Source organism: Augochlora pura, chromosome 9 (assembly GCF_028453695.1).
Source record: "Augochlora pura isolate Apur16 chromosome 9, APUR_v2.2.1, whole genome shotgun sequence".
NCBI lineage: Eukaryota > Metazoa > Arthropoda > Insecta > Hymenoptera > Halictidae > Augochlora > Augochlora pura.
The window spans coordinates 10,412,885-10,428,914 of record NC_135780.1 but is presented as its reverse complement, the minus strand read 5'-3'; the positions used below and the strand labels follow the sequence as shown (position 1 = coordinate 10,428,914).

Here is a 16,030-nt window from a genome sequence, read left to right as displayed (position 1 = left end):
AATTGCCGGCAGCCTCGCGTCCTTCACTCATCACGAGCATTTACCTTCGATGGCGACTATTTTTCAATCCTTCTTCCCTCTCTCTCTCGCTCTCGTTACCTCCCCCTTTAACAGATTTCCTAGGCGGCGATTACGCTCGCGCGGGCGAACCCTTCGGACCTGCACGCGAGCAACACGGTGCAACATTTCTTGCCGGCAATTCTTCGCTTTTATCCGCTCGAATTTGGACCGTAGGGCGAACTATAGTGCACGCCCTTTCTCAATCGCAGTAAATTGTTTTTATGTTGGACTTAATTGATTGAATTACTTTTATAGGTTGGGTGGATTATTTTACCGTGTCACGATTCGGATAATTTTATTTAGAATTTTTCTTTTACTTTGAATTGCAAGAACTCTTGTTTTCTGTCGTTTTAAATCATTTATTAAATTTTAAAAGGTGTACGAATACCTTAGTTCATTGCTGTGTGTAATTAAAAAAAATTATATCTTGTGTTCTGATATTTTTGAAACACTTATTTCGGTTTTAATAGGTGTACGAATACCTTAGTTCGCTGCTGCATGCAATTGAAAAAATTATATCTTGTGTTTTGGCATTTTTAAAACAGTACTTACGTTTTGAAAGGTTTAAGAATACCTTAGTTTGTCACTGTATATAATTTAAATCTTATATATATGGTACTTAAATATAAAATTAAATATATATAAATTCAAATAATAATTCAAAAATAAAAATTTCTTGTATGATAATTAAAACTGCATATTTTTTCTTAGAAAGCTGTTCAAAAGATGAATAAATTGATCGATTAAAAAAGTTTGTTCTTACATGGTACGTTGCGTTAAGAATAAATTGTTGAGGATAAAGGATGAAGGGGTGGTCGAACGAGGGTCGAGAAATAAAAAGTCGACAGAGGCAGCGAGTATATTGTCAAAATATATTCAATGAAAAAATCATCTTGTAAAATTAGACAATCGTTCCATTCGTTACAAGAATAGTAATAATAGGAGTGATAATAATAATAATCGTCGTCATCATTATTACCTTGCCTAACAGAACCGCTACCGAATGCAATTATAATCCCTACAACCTATAGCGGTGCCTTAAGAAACTCGAGGAACGTCCTTTATTTACAACAATTACGTCAAATACGCCAAGGATATCGCCGATCGGGCGCGGGTCCGATCACCGCCGTGCCGCCTCGCTCCGCTATCAATCGCGTCGTCGTCGTTCACGCCTGTTCTCCCTTGAGCAATAATTATAATTACACATCGTTCGCGCGCCCGACATTTATTTATAAATAATATATTTATATTTATATATATATTTATATTTATATATATATTTATATTTATATATATATATATATTTATACTTTTTATTTATATTTGTATTTATATTTATTATTTATATCGACGTTAAAACCCAACGTTTCAGAACGCTCCTTTGAATTGTTTAACAAAAAAAAGAATTTCCAATGACTTCCGCGCCGACGGGAACCGCGATTCGCGAACCGCTCGCGTTCCGGAATCAACGGCCACCGCCCGCCCAAGTTCGCCTAACGATTATCCGTTAACATGTATACGTATATATTATTTATAATGCCGTAATACTAGCGTCGGTATTACATTGCCCCCTCCGCTCCGCTCCCATGATTTCCGGAAACGATGATGATAATAATTTCCTCCCGGAAACGTTGGATTTTCACACAGCACTGGTAAAGTTTGTAACCCAAACTAGGCTTACCTCAGAACGCTTATAACCAATAAATAGACATCGACAACTAATTACAAACGCGCACGATCGAGGGGAACGGTCACCCCGTCGATCCATCGATCGATCGATCGATCGATCTTCTGCGATTCCGCACTTGTCCGTCGAGTTCTGTCGTCACGACGGCACTGAACGACAATACGAAACGGACGATTCACCGTGCCGGATTACAATAAATACAACGCTTTCTAATGCTTTCGACTAATCGGCTCTCCGCTATGGTACATCCGCCATTTTGTCCGCGATCCGTTTTCCCGTCCTCGTTCGAGGGAGACGCCGGTCGATCTGCCGATGCTTCCAGGACTGGTCGGATGCCTCTCGAGCTGATCGATGCGATTCGAGTCGTCTTGCCGACTCGAAACAGCCTTGTTCACGAAGGCTGCGCTTAAATTCACAATCATCCCGACGCTATAGCGAAATTAATAGATAGGAGATTGTGGAACGCCGGTCTTCCACCGAGCCGAAAGAATAACTCCGAATTGGCTGGATTCCTTGAACGAACCAAACGAATGAAACCGCGACGACAGACGTCCGAAGCAGCTGAATAAATATTAATTTTCGCTGTATAAACGAGATTGGATCAATTTCAGCGGGGGGACTTCGGTTAAGGATCGACGTCGAGCAGCGTACGAACACGACGCATCGTCTCGGTTGAAGTGTCCTCAGCCTGGCAGTGTCCATTTTTATTAAAATGGCAACTCTGAGCATCGATTCGCTGGATCTCGGAGAAAAAGAGCCTATTTCCTAGAAAATCTGTTCGTCGATCGAACCAACCTGGATCACCAGGAAGCACCTCCGTCGGCGGCGAATCAAATTGTTCGCAGCGGCGAATAAATTGTTCGCAGCGAGGAAATAAATTGTTCGCAGCGTCGGGACATGGAAGTGTCGATGCTATTACGGATCGTCGACGATTTTGGAAACGCGTCCGATTCCTTTTACGAGTCCCTCGTGGCGAATCGTTCGATCGACCTGGCCCGGAAAAGGGATTTCGGGGATCACGCGCAGTCCAGCGAGGCGAGGGACGCGGGACTGTGGGGTCCACCCAGCATGAACGGGGGACTCATCGGCGGTCCGCCGCTTCCGGTGCTGTTCCCGTAGAGCTCGAGATCGCCCAGGGAACCACCGTCCACGCCGCTGTCGCACTTGTCCGACTTCCCCTCCTGCTTCAGCACCATGCGCCGCCATTTTGCGCGAGCGTTCTGGAACCAGACCTGCGAACAGAACAATTTTACACCGATTAGATCGTTCCTGGACGATTGCTCCAGGTTCTAAAGTATAGAAGAGCATTGTTTAATCTTCTGGCGAAGATTAAATTTTTTATAATTTGTCGTGCAGATGAAACGAATATTATTACAAATAGGTGAGAATTCTGAGAGTACCACTTTTTTTCTTTCGTTTCGATGACCACTTTTTTTCTTTCGTTTAATGTCTAAGATAATTTTATCAAAGTCTGCCGAGTCTCTAGTTAATAAATTTGGAATATTTATAATTTTTCGTATTTTTCATGGCGATTCATAAATTTGCAATTAATTGGCAACTTGGTATAATCCTTCGCGCTAAGATTTCTTCCCTAACTGCGTCGATTAGCATCTTTTCGCCACCAATAAATTAATATTTCAACGCTTAAATTCTTAATTTTAATCTCTAATTTGTTTCGAATTAAGCAAAAAAATTGTATTTCGATTTAAAAGACGTGAATGGCATCGACATTTGAACTATATTAATACACAAACGTGACTGACACTATATTATAATTCAAAGGGTTTGACCATGTTCAATTATAATATTGTTACGTGAGCGCAATCGCGGCATGTTGAATAATAACGCCACGACTTTAATAACAACAGAACTCTTTATTCGGGAAAGGGGGAACTCAATATTCGACCGTTTACCACGACGTCTCTCGCAACTCTGAGTCGTCCTTGTTAAATCGTTGCTCAGGAGATATTTACCAAGCAACGATGCCACGAGGAACTCTCGATATCTCGATATCAAAAGATATCGATCCATATTCGTAACAATATCATGGAAGGACTATAGTAATTTTGTCTGCATGACGTGCCAACACAGTATTATAAAAAGCCAGTAATTAATGTAAAGGACATTTTATAAAACCTGAAGGGAAACAAATCTAACCTAATATTGGAAAAGAGCTCGCTGTAAAAAGAACCAATGCCAAAATGGAGCCGCGACTCCCGCGATCGACAAGGACAGAAGCCCCTCCCAAAGACCCTAATCGACCAGCAACCCCCCGAAGAAAGGAGCCGCGGGTCGCGCGCGTTGCCTAGCAGACACCGCGCATCCCTGTCAACCGAGAGGAACGCGTCTCGACCGTAGCACAAAGGTTCGCCCTCCCTCCGTCGCCCTCTAAGCTCCTCGAAACGTTGTTCAGCCGCGGATTCGACAGCGGGATCGGCGTAGACGGTCGCCGGGTGACTCGATGGCGCCGGCATCAGCCAAAGAAGATATAGAGAAAGAGAAAAGGCCGAGGGGTCGCCGGGTTGCCCGGGGGAGGCGGAGAGCGATAGAAAGAGCGAAGAGAGCGATAGAAAGAGCGAGGAGAGAGAGGGAGAGTGACAGAGTAAGAGAGAGAGAGAGAGAGATCCGGCCTATTGTATTCGGTGCGGCGTAGGGTTCTTGGTCGCCATCTTGCTTGATATTGATCGCGAAACGCACGAATACTCGCTCATTCGCCGCGGCTGCGTTCGTCGCCGCTCTCTCTCTCTCTCTTTCTCTTTCTCTCGCTGTGTGCACGTAGAGACGCGCGAGTACGTGAGAGAGCCTCTAGCACTCACAGACGGCCACCTACACGCCTCCGTACGCACACACCTGTGCGCGCCGTGTGCACAGAGAGACAGAGAGAGAGAAAGAGAGAGAGAGAGAGAGAGAGAGAGAAGGACCGGAGAGAAACACTCGTGCGCGCCTCGACCGCGAAGGGGAGGCCCACGGTGCCGTCGGCTGCAAGTCTCTCCGGGTTTTCAGTCCGCGGGGGAGGAGACTATCTTGAAAATGGCGACGCGGGGATCCTCGTGCATCGAGGCCGTCTTTTATCTATCGGGGACACAGAGGGTAAAGGGAGAAACAGCGACAGTGGAAAGGACAGAAAGAGAGAGAGAGTGAGGGGGGGGGAGAGGGAGAGACGCCGCCCGGAGAGTCGAGTGTGTGTCGTCGCATTATATATTGTCGCATTGTATGGACGATGTAGCTATCCTAGCCGGGCCGCTGACGCGCGCGCGGCTGCATTTAAATGACTCCCCTAAGCAAACCCCCTCGATGAAGATATATAACCGGGCGAGCGAGCAGAGAGCTTTTTCGTAAGCGGACCGGACCCTGCGCCTCTCTCTCTCTCTCTCTCTCTCTCTCTCTGCTCTTTGTCCGTGGCAACCGTGTTCCTTCCTCTTCTTCGGGCGTCAGGTGTAACGACGCGCGCCGCCCTCTTCGATAGGCGTCCGAGCCTTTTCGAGCCGGACAGGATACCTTTGTCGGCGCGAGCCGGACGGCTACGGGAAAATTGCTGGGTGCGCGCGAAAAAGCGTGGGGAACGATTTTCTCCGGTTGTTTTCTTTCGGTCGGCGAGGAGTCGAGGAGGTCTACGCGGTGTGACGAGACAAGTGAGCAGAGGGGGTTGCGGGGAAATCGATTTCTCAAACAGCGAATCGACTGGAAATGTTTTAACCCTTTGCACTCGAAGCCGAAATATATTTTCTGACCAACAGTATCGCCATTTTATATAACAAAGTATTATGCAAAGTACATTTTATGCATATCAAATTAATCCTTGTAAGTCTTAAAATAATTACACGTTTAACAGTCTCTTAAGCAAGAACGACTTCAATGACGTCAAAATTATATTAGAGTGTAATGTAACAATTTTTAATGGTGCCTCAGAGTCACCATACGAGTGCAAAGGGTTAATCTTTTCGTGTAGCGCGAAATTTGATTGGTGAACTGTTTTTTGAAATTCTAGTTACGAATAGTTGTTTTTGATATTTTAGTAATATATATATATAATTTAGTAATATATAAGTTACGAATAGTAAATGGTATTTCTATATGTAACTACTGTTTAAAAAGTCTTTTTGCAAATCCTGTTTTACATGAGAAAATTAAAATAGCTATAATCCATTTACTATTTAAAGAATTTATTCTTCTCCAGTATTAGTGGACAATTAAAGCTGAATATCGACAAAGTATATCTTCAGTTAAATCGCACAGTGTATAATTATTATTATTTCTCTTTGCAGAATGAATTGAGAAATTCTGAGCCGTTTAGAAGTTCTAGTCAAATACACATCACTTTTCCTTAATTTATTTAATTAGATAGACTTTTAATAGTATATATAATTAATGTAAGAATAGTTATAATAAATAATAGTTTATATTTTTATAATACTATATTTGGAGATTAATATATTTTTACGAAACTATTTACACGAAAGAGACACAGATTTTAAGCTAATTTACAATTCTATAGACAGAAATATATACTAAATTAGCCAAAAGGAAAATAAGAAGAGAAAAGAGAGAATATTATCTATGCAGAACAGTGTACCAAGACATAGATTAACACGTTCGTCGCCGCGTGAAATTAATTTCTGACCAATTTTGTAAATTTATTTTTATATCAATATTTTCGAGCAAAATGAATTCGACTATGATTTTTTGAATGCGAAAGAGTTCTAACGTCATCCCCTATGATAAATGTAAACTTTTTACTTTTATTTTAATTAATTAAATTGCTTTAATTATGTGGGGATTTTAGCGTCCAATTGTCGGCGACGAACGTGTTAAAGCCCCAGCAGACTAAATAAAGATCTTTGCTATCTCATTTCAAGAATATTTGCGTCGAAATTCATACGAAACCTAAACACAGTACTCCGCCCTAATTCTCTTAAAGTGTCCAAATATTGCCCGTTCGCCGCGGCTCCCACGGCCCACGGTTTCTCCAAGAAAAGCCCGAAGGGTCGGAAGAATGTAGGCGAGAGTCACGAAACATCGGAGATTAATTCGGCATAAAAAGTTGCTACCGTGCGCGGCGAGCGGAAGTTGGCCGGCGATAATGGCGGGCGTGCCCTAAAAAGCCCAGAAGCCTGGAAGATTAGGCGACCATACCCGGTGATTTGCGGGGAGGCTGGACCGGTCGTTCGCGATCATCGGATTCCGCGGGGATCGATCGCCGGTATTCGGGATCCGTTCACGGCCCGGATAGATTTCGGCCCGTGTAATTTAACGGTAGTGGGTTAACGAGGGCAGCGCGACGCGGCCCGGCGTAGCTCGTTACGACAAAAGTTCCGGCGCGGCCCCCGGGGCCGCGGGGATTTTGAGTAGCGGCGGATTGACGGAGGGCCATAATTACGGAGAAAGGCCACAGAGGCTCGTCGACGGAAATATCACGCGGCCCATGCGGTTCTTTTACCTCAACGCGCCGCAGCAGCACGCACTAATTGGGAGAGAAGCGTGCGCGCCGCGCAGCGCTCGAGAAGCAGCGCGGAGAGCGCGCGCGCGTTTCGACCGCACGTGAATATTTTTATAGGAGAGCCGCCGCGGGCGCGCGGCAGCGAAAACCGAGAAAAAAGAGCGCAGAAAAACGATCGAACCCACCGGCTATCCATCTTCCGAGCCGCGCGACTTTTCTCTGCGCCTTTTTTACCCGGCCCTGGAAAGCGGTCTACCCCCCTTCGAGCGTTCTTTCTTTGCCGAGCGATAGGTACACCGAAGAAAGAAAGAAAAAGAGGGAGAGAGAGAGAGAGAGAGAGAGACGGCGAGAAGAGAGGGAGAGACAGAGCATCCTCGAGACTTTCTACCAATACGTTTCGTTTTATTTTCGTACCGGAGTAGCCGGAGTTTCGAGAGCGCCGCGTTTCCTGCAGAGGGAAATCTTGGTAAAAGGGAATTGAGAAATTGACGAGGAGTTTCTTGCGTGCTTTAACGAGGATTTTTGCCCGGGATCCTTCCCCTCGGCCCGGCTTGTTTGCCCGCTTCCTTGAGGGCTAGGGTAATTGATGCGACGCGGTGGTTTCACGGTAAAAATAATCCGGGAATGTAGAACACTTTTTCGGGATTCCGGCTTTGGCTTTGATCCACGCGCGACTCGGCCAACCGGTCGGGAAACTTGAATTTTCTTACCGCAAGTAAGTCAATTACCATACCGTAAATTATGCTATTCCGTTTGAATTTCATTCACCGTGTCTTATTTTATTCTATTATATTTTGTTTCAGTTTAATTCACGTGCTTTAGTCTATTCTATTTTCGATGAGTTTTATTTATAGTGTTTTATTCTATTCTATTTCGTCTGACTTTAATTTATCGTGCTTTATTCTATTCTATTTTAATTTGTCGTTTATTATTATATTATATTTTCTTTGAGTTTGATTTGTCGTTTATTATTCTATTATATTTTCTTTGAGTTTAATTTGTCGTTTATTATTCTATTTCATTTTCTTTGAGTTTAATTAATCGTGTGTTATTCTATTTCATTTTCTTTGAGTTTAATTTATCGTTTATTATTCTATTATATTTTCTTTGAGTTCAATTTATCGTGTTTTATTCTATTTCCTTGTCTTTGAGTTTAATTTATCGTGTTTCATTCTATCATATTTTCTTTGATTTTAGTTTATCGTGTTTTGTTCTATTTCATTTTCTTTGAGTTTAATTTATCGTTTATTATTCTATTATATTTTCTTTGAGTTCAATTTATCGTGTTACATTCTATTATATTTTCTTCGAGTTTAATTTATCGTGTTTATTCTATTCCATTTTGTCTGAGTTTAAATTACGTGTATTATTCTATTCTATTTTCTTTGAGTTCAATTTATCGTGTTTTAATCTACTTTATTTCTCTGAGTCTTTTGTCGATTGTATTTTATTTTAAGGCACGTGATATATAAGAAGACAGGCTGCTTCTCTCTGAATAAATGAATAAAATCAAACGAAAATAAGTGAAATTCACAATCGTACAGCCACGGGTCGTGCTAATATGCTACAAACCGCGACGCCCGATCATGCGACGGACGCCATAGCGCGTATTTTACGGGACTCGAAAGGACCACGGCTCGCACAGTTTTCCCAAAAGGAGATCCTAAAAGTCATGTTACTTTCGACGCGTACAACGCGAACGACTGCGAAGCGGAAAGGAATAAACGAGTCGCTCGTGTACGCGTTCTGACCGCCGTACGAGCGTCGATCGATTATTTTCGTCTAATAAGGCAGCCGCGTCTAAACGCGTCTTCCCGTATCCTTCCCGCCGGCGGAAAAATCGGGGCACGAGCAAATGAGCAAGAAGTCCCGCCGGCCGAGAGTAAAAGTTGTACAATCTCGGCCGAAGTCGACGAAGTTTCTTTGGAAAACGAGTTCGCTGGCGGGGCGAGACTGCCATATTTATCTGGCCGGAGCCATTTATCTCGCCGGTGGAATCGAGACAGCGGATAGACGTCCGCCCGGGATCTCTGACGGGCGAAGATAAGAATTTTCCCGGAGCTTTTCGCGTACTAACAATCTCTTGCTATCTTTAACCTCCCACCAAGCCGGCGAACGACGTCGCGGCGCGGCGCGGCGTGGCGGCGAAACGGCCGCAGAAATAAACGTGTAACGCGGAGCTCTCTCTCTCTCTCTCTCTCTCTCTCGCATAAATTCCGTGAGCACCAACGGAATCGAACAACACGAAGCGGCCCCCAACGATACAATCTGTCCGAAACGACGACGACGACGACGAAGACGGCGAAGAGGACGACGACGCCGTTGCAGTCCAAAAAGATCCCTCTAACTCGGATACTTTTAGCGTCTATGAAGGGCGTCGTCATGCGTCATTGACGCCGCTCACTAATTGGAGGAGGCCGGCCGCCGCGAATTTATATTTTTCCCGCGAACCGACCCTGTAAATTTCGCTTTAATTACGAGGCTAGACGGCCCCGTTGACGCACGGCGCGCGGCGATGTCCCTTCACAAACACCCGGGATACGATGTTTTATTGGCTTTACGAGACGGACCCGCGGCAAACGGAATATGTATCTCGCTGGAATTTCCGCGAGTCTTATTCGAATTTTAGCGCGTTCGCCGGATTCGGTTTTAGCGAATCGATTATTATTTGACGGGTGGAAAGGAGGCGCTAACTTTTATTATACTAATCGATTTTGTGTTTCTTTTAGAAAACGAGACTGTGTATTTAATTTATAAATTGTTTCGAAGCTTTGAATTGAAGCCACGGATTACTGAATATTTTTTACAAATAAAATAAAATTTGGGGCGTACAAAATAATATTGAATAATATTTGACACGAACAGAATAATATTTGGCTCGAATAAAATACATCGTACACCGCACGATGGATTTTCTTTTGCAATATAAATCTCAACAAAATCAAGATGGAGGCCACCACTCGTCGATTCTAAATGGAATCGTATTGAATTTACAAATTGTTCCGAAGCTTCAAGCCACGAGTGACTGAATATTTTTTAATAAAATAAAATCTGAGGCTTATAAAATAATACTTGATAATATTTAAACGTAACATGTAATGCGAATTAAATAATATCCGATGCGAACAGAATAATATTTCACTCAAACAGAATAATATTTAATAAGAATAAAACACATCGTACACCGCGCGATCGAATCTCCATCGCGAAACAAATCTCAGAAACGTCAAGATGAAACTCGCAACCACCGTTCGTCAATTCTAAACGTAATTTAACCGATCCACGTCGTCCCGAAAACTCTTTCAATTAGTCCGAGTCCAGCAAAACCGATTCTTGTACGTGAACTGGACGCGAACGTATTGCAGCTGGCCAAAACCGGCGAAGTCATTAGCAATTTGCGGACAATTCGCGACGAATGCGGGCAAAAGGGACGCGGTGGTATAGCGTAACGAGACGCCGTATTTGTTCGTTTGACAATTATAAGAGGCGACCGTAAAAGAGAAGAGCGAACGAAGAAGATGAAGAGGTGAAGGTGGAACGGCTACCAAACAAAGATTCCTCCCGCGGTGGGGTGTGGTGGGGATCGGTGGGGATCGGAGGATTTACCGAGAGGAAAGCTCTCCGCTAGCATGTCGGGCGAAAACAAATTGGACCGCGAGTAAACGATAGCAGGATCGGTTGTTTCGCCGGCATGTGAGGAACAGCGCCGGACAGGAGTCCCGATCAAAAAGGAGATTGTCAATTTACTGGGGAGAGCCGCCGTTACGCGGACGGGGCCTCCGGGACTAACGATAACAGGCCGGAGAGAGAGAGAGAGAGAGAGAGAGAGAGAGAAGGGGCGAGAAGAGAGAGAAGAGAACGGGGGAGAAGACAGAGCAGAAAACAGAAGAGAGAGAAGAGAATAGAGGAGAAGACAGCGAAGAGATCAGAGGAGAAGAGAGAGAAAAGAATAGAGGAGAAGACAGAGAAGAGATCAGAGGAGAAGAGAGAGAAGAATAGAGTAGAAGACAGAGAAGAGATCAGAGGAGAAGACAGAGCAGAAAACAGAAGAGAAGAGAGAGAAGAATAGAGGAGAAGGCAGAGAAGAGATCAGAGGAGGAAAGAGTCAAGAGAGCAGAGAACAGAAGAGAAAAGAGACAACAGAACATAGGAGAAGAGAGCAGAGAACAGAGGAGAAGAGAAAGAGCAGAGAGCACAGAGAACGAAGGAGAAGAGAGCAAAGAGCGCAGAGAACAGAATAGAAGAGAGGGAGAGAGCAGAGAGCGCAGAGAACAGAAGAGAAAAGAAAGAGCAGAGAGCGCAGAGAACAGAGGAAAAGAGAGAGAGAGCAGAGAGCGCAGAGAACAGAAGAGAAAAGAGCAAAAGAGACAGAAGATCAGCAAACATAAGAGAGAGAGAGAGAGAGAGGAGAATGGCAGAGAAGCGAATAGAGGAGAATCCTCGCGGAGGCTTACCTGCAGCACCCTTTTTGGCAAGCCAGTTTTCTGGGAAAGTTGCTTGAGATCCTTCGCGTCCGGATTGTGATTGATCGCGAAGTAACTCTTCATCGTCCTTAACTGGTGATGCTTGAAACTCGTTCTCATTCGTTTTGTTCTGCTGTTCGAGCCAGGTATGCCGGGAGTCGCCGGCCCCCCTCTGCCGAAGGGCATATCTATGTAGTCCGCGTTTAAATCTGCAACATAAATCCCAACATCCGGATTATGCGTCTTAATTAAAACACACACACACCGGCGCGTCGCCCGGCTATTTTTTTCGCCGTGGCCGCGCCACGGTATCGGGGCATGCGTATATCAGCCCGGGGGATCTTTTTCCGGCGGCCACGGGCCCCGCGAGACGGCCACGGGCGGACGCGAACGGGGTTGCGGACCAGTTTAGATTTATGCGCGGCCAGGGGCGGCTCTGCTCGTCTTTCCGGTGACCGTCACGTCGATATTCGGGAAATCCATTGTTCCCGTGGCTACTTAAATCGACGGTCCTCCCCTCCCATCCCCTCGCCCTCCCTCTGTCAGCCGACCGCATATTTTATTCCGTTTCGCAATTAGGGGTGCCGCGGACCGGGTCCCTTCCGTTTCCCTTTCTTTCTACATTGTATGCTTCCTTCGATTTTATTACGTTTCAAACCGGACTTTGTTGTTATTATTTTGTCCGCATAGTATTTATTTATCGTTTTATCCGCTGTTCACGGCGGGGATTTATTTACTGTTGTCTTGTTCGTTTCGGTAAAATTAAATGCGCGAGCATCGGGCTCTAACGTTTATTGTATTATAATAATGGCAAGATTAGATATTTATTTGGGCTCTCTGTTATCTATATTATAATATATACTTTAATCAATTCTTCTAGAAATAGTTTGATAATATCAAGAATTTCAGAAAGAGTTCGGAAACCAGTCATTTGGACTGATTCGACGATGTTAAAAAGCTTTTTTAAATGTAATTAAATTTTTGAATGTACAAATTATCTTCGAGCCAGACACAACATTTTTTCTATGTATATATATTTGTAGTCTTGTTGCGAGATATTCAATTTTAATAATCATATACTAAAGTAGTAACCCTAATATTTACGAAAAAAGTTCAAGTCGTTTAGAATAATTTTAAACAATATCGTTGCAACGTACGCTGAGATTAGATCAAAATCGCCACGACCTGAAGAACTATGCGAAAACAGTTCCACCATCGATCTCGAATCGGCTTTCCTCTTTTTCCGCCAAGAAAAACGCAGTCGCGCGATCGGATATTTGGTAGCGTAAAGTACAATCGCGTCTGGGATCTCGGATCAAGCGATCGAAGGAAAGGATCGAAAGCCGGGGTCCGCGAGCGTAGCGGCGACGAACCGTCGGAAGCGGCGTTCAACGGCGTTCAGCGGCCGGGGCCCCGCGACTCTAGCGGTGTTTGATGTGTATCACAGCTCATTAGCTCCCCGAGTGCAAACAAGAAGGGTGATAGCGTATGCGAAAGACCGGTGGATACACAAGCCAATTACAACTCTATGCAGCAAATAGTTTGCAGGCACGATACCTCATTCCGGTATACGTATCTTGTCCCCGGTCACCCCCGGTCGTCCCGGACGATAAACCGGCGCTTGACAGTCGTTCGACGATCGAGAGAACGCCAGCGCGCACCGGTGGGGCTACAGCGATGAATCCGAGCGCGGATCGATAAGATCGCGATCGCCGCGGTATCGCGGCCGGATCTGCTGCCAGCACGGAAACTAGTCTAAACGAGCCTGCCAAACGGTTTCTCATCTAGCCGGCCGATCCTCGAGCCCGCGACGCGTCCTTTCGAATTTATCCCGATTCTGTCCGATCCACGGATCCAACGACGCGAACGCGCTCCAATTCGTTCGGACTTTGGAACGCGTCGCGGATGTCTTCGCTCCGAATTCACCGTGTTGCAAATTAGGCTAACTCTTTCGCAGGATTATCTGCTTCGATGGAAACTTGTCGTTTGGAAATTTTAGAGTCCGTTATGGAGACTGTTTATTTAACCCTTTGTCGTACTACTTTTTGCCTAGCTTGCTTTGCGATTGTATTATTAAAAAAAAAATGTATATTTGTATTATATGTGTCTAAATTTACTGGAATGATTAAATATTGATCACAAGAGGACCGAATTTTATTCTATATAATATATAGATAATTATATTTCATTTTATTCTTTTGGCTTGAAAGAATGGAATAAGATTCGTATTTGACAGGATAATCGGACTCGTTGAATTAGGTAAAGGGTTAAAGGTTGCTTATCTTTGCGATACGATTTCGTAGATTCCTTGATTTATGCATGTTTTTTATTAGGAAACTTCACCTCCTATTGTGTCAATAATTTTATAGAAAATAAAGGGAATTGAATGATCAATTTTGTATTCGGATAATCGAGGTTCAAATTGCAATTGAACTTTGCAATTGAACAGTGCTTATAAGTCATCATTAAAAATTGTCATACTAAAAGTGTAGAATTTTATTTAAAAATCTCAAGAGCAACATCTATATTGACTATACCATGTTTTAAACCACCGTATCTAGTTATATTATATCATATAAACAATTAACCCTTTGCACTCGAAGCCATTTTAACTGTAATCCTAAAATAACTTTTCTGACATATATCATTTCCATTTTATATGACAAATATATGACAAATTGAATCTTGCAAGTGATGCAACAACAGTTATACTTTTAATAATTTCTGAGATCTAATTTTTCATGAAACTCATTATCTTGAAACGTGCTGTAATAATTTTAAATGGTGCCTTAGAGTCACCACTCGAATCGAAAGGGTTAATAGAACTTATCCGCATTTTTGTACGATTAGGGTCTTTTATCGTAATAAAACTCAATATCTTTCACCGCCACAGAGCTATACGATCCGCGTCTTCGATACAAGATTAGGCGAATTCGAACAAAGAAGCGACTAGGCAAGGCGGAGCGTGAAAATCCACGGCTCGCCATAGAAACGCAGGCGGCCGAATAATATTTCCGAAGGTATCTAATAACAGCAGTTTTACACCGCTATCATTCTCCCTCGGAATTGAAACGTCTCCGCGGAGGACTTTACACGTTTCCCAACCCCTAATCTCGGATTTCCAATAAAAGCCGCGCGACGTCTCATTCAGGAACGGGTCCGCAGCCCCGGTGCTCGCCCGGCAAAATCGACGAGCGCGAGCAAAAAAGGTTAAAGATGATAAAACGTTGATGTCCCTAGCGAGCGAGCGAGCAAACGAGAGAGATAGCGTAAAAGAGAGAAAGAGAGAGAGAGAGAGAGAGTGGGACCAGGTGACCTTGCCAGAAAAAAAGGCCCAATCGACGCATCGTCCCCCAACCAAATTATTTTATTTCCGACGATAAATTTTCGCGCCTCATCGGCCAGGGACCAAATAGAGAACGCGACTCCCAGTCATCGGCGGGCCGAGAGGGGCCCCATGGGTATCATTCGTGGTCCTCTCACATATTTTTTTCCGTCTGTTTCTGGTTTGGCGGCGATGAAAATCGAGGAAAAAGAAGTCGGAAGAGAGACGAAGAAGAAGAAGAGGAGAAGGAGAACGAGGAGGAGGGGGAGGACTGGTCCTCCGGACGTCGAAGGCCGGGTGGCTCTTGTCGAGGTGGAGGCTCGCGGAGACGATCCGTTTGTTCCCACGGTCGGTCAACAATCGAGATGAAGTCCTCCGCCTCGTGGGTGGAAGCCGGGCGCGGAGCGGATTCGGCGCGCGACACGTACACGCTTCGCTCGGGATTGGATTCGTGAATTTATGTCGCGGCGACAAATTTTATCAGGGTTCGGTGGCAAACACCGCGCGCCCACGCGCGCCCGTAAATCACGCCGGGCGGAGTCGGATCCGTGTATCCGGGACACGCCGCGACCGGGGCCGAGCCGGAGCCGAGCCGGAGCCGAGCCGGAGCGGAGAGCCCGCGCGCCACGGCCTCTGGCTACGTGCGATCTGACCGCGTGCTGCACGTCGCGAGACCCCGAGAGAGAACACGCTGCGGACGCGGGGCCCCCGCACGAAAATTCCACCGTGCGGACCCCGTACACGACGTGATTGCCATCGCCCGGACAACCGGCGACACGGAATAATGAAAATCGCCGACCTGCGGTTCGGATAGCGGAGACAGTCCCGAGGGAACGCCATTTTTTTATTGTGTCAGCGAAAGAAAAATCGGCGGTTTTATTATGATTTATTTTTACTACGAAAATGTAGTCGCCTTTTTGCTTTAAATATCGAGAAATATATATATGCTTCGGTTAGTTGGTATTAACCCTTTTAGTGCCGGGCGAACATAACCGGACGAATTAGACGAATTTACCAAAATTGTTTATAAAGAATTTATGAAGGATTTATAAATATCA

General features: G+C 44.7%; 1 protein-coding gene across 3 annotated transcripts in view; it reads right to left on the bottom strand.

Moving 5' to 3' along the window:
• Positions 1-922: 922 nt before the first annotated feature.
• The window catches only part of LOC144475061 (LIM/homeobox protein Lhx9-like), a 99,045-nt gene continuing 83,937 nt past the window's right edge, over positions 923-16,030 (bottom strand). For all 3 annotated transcript variants that reach the window (XM_078190605.1, XM_078190606.1, XM_078190607.1), the window contains exons 5-6: positions 11,639-11,856; positions 923-2,979 (exon numbers count right to left, since the gene is read on the bottom strand). In XM_078190605.1, coding sequence (XP_078046731.1) covers positions 2,764-2,979; positions 11,639-11,856 — 434 coding nt within the window. In that variant the 3' untranslated portion in view covers positions 923-2,763. The remainder of the gene's footprint in view (positions 2,980-11,638; positions 11,857-16,030) is intronic.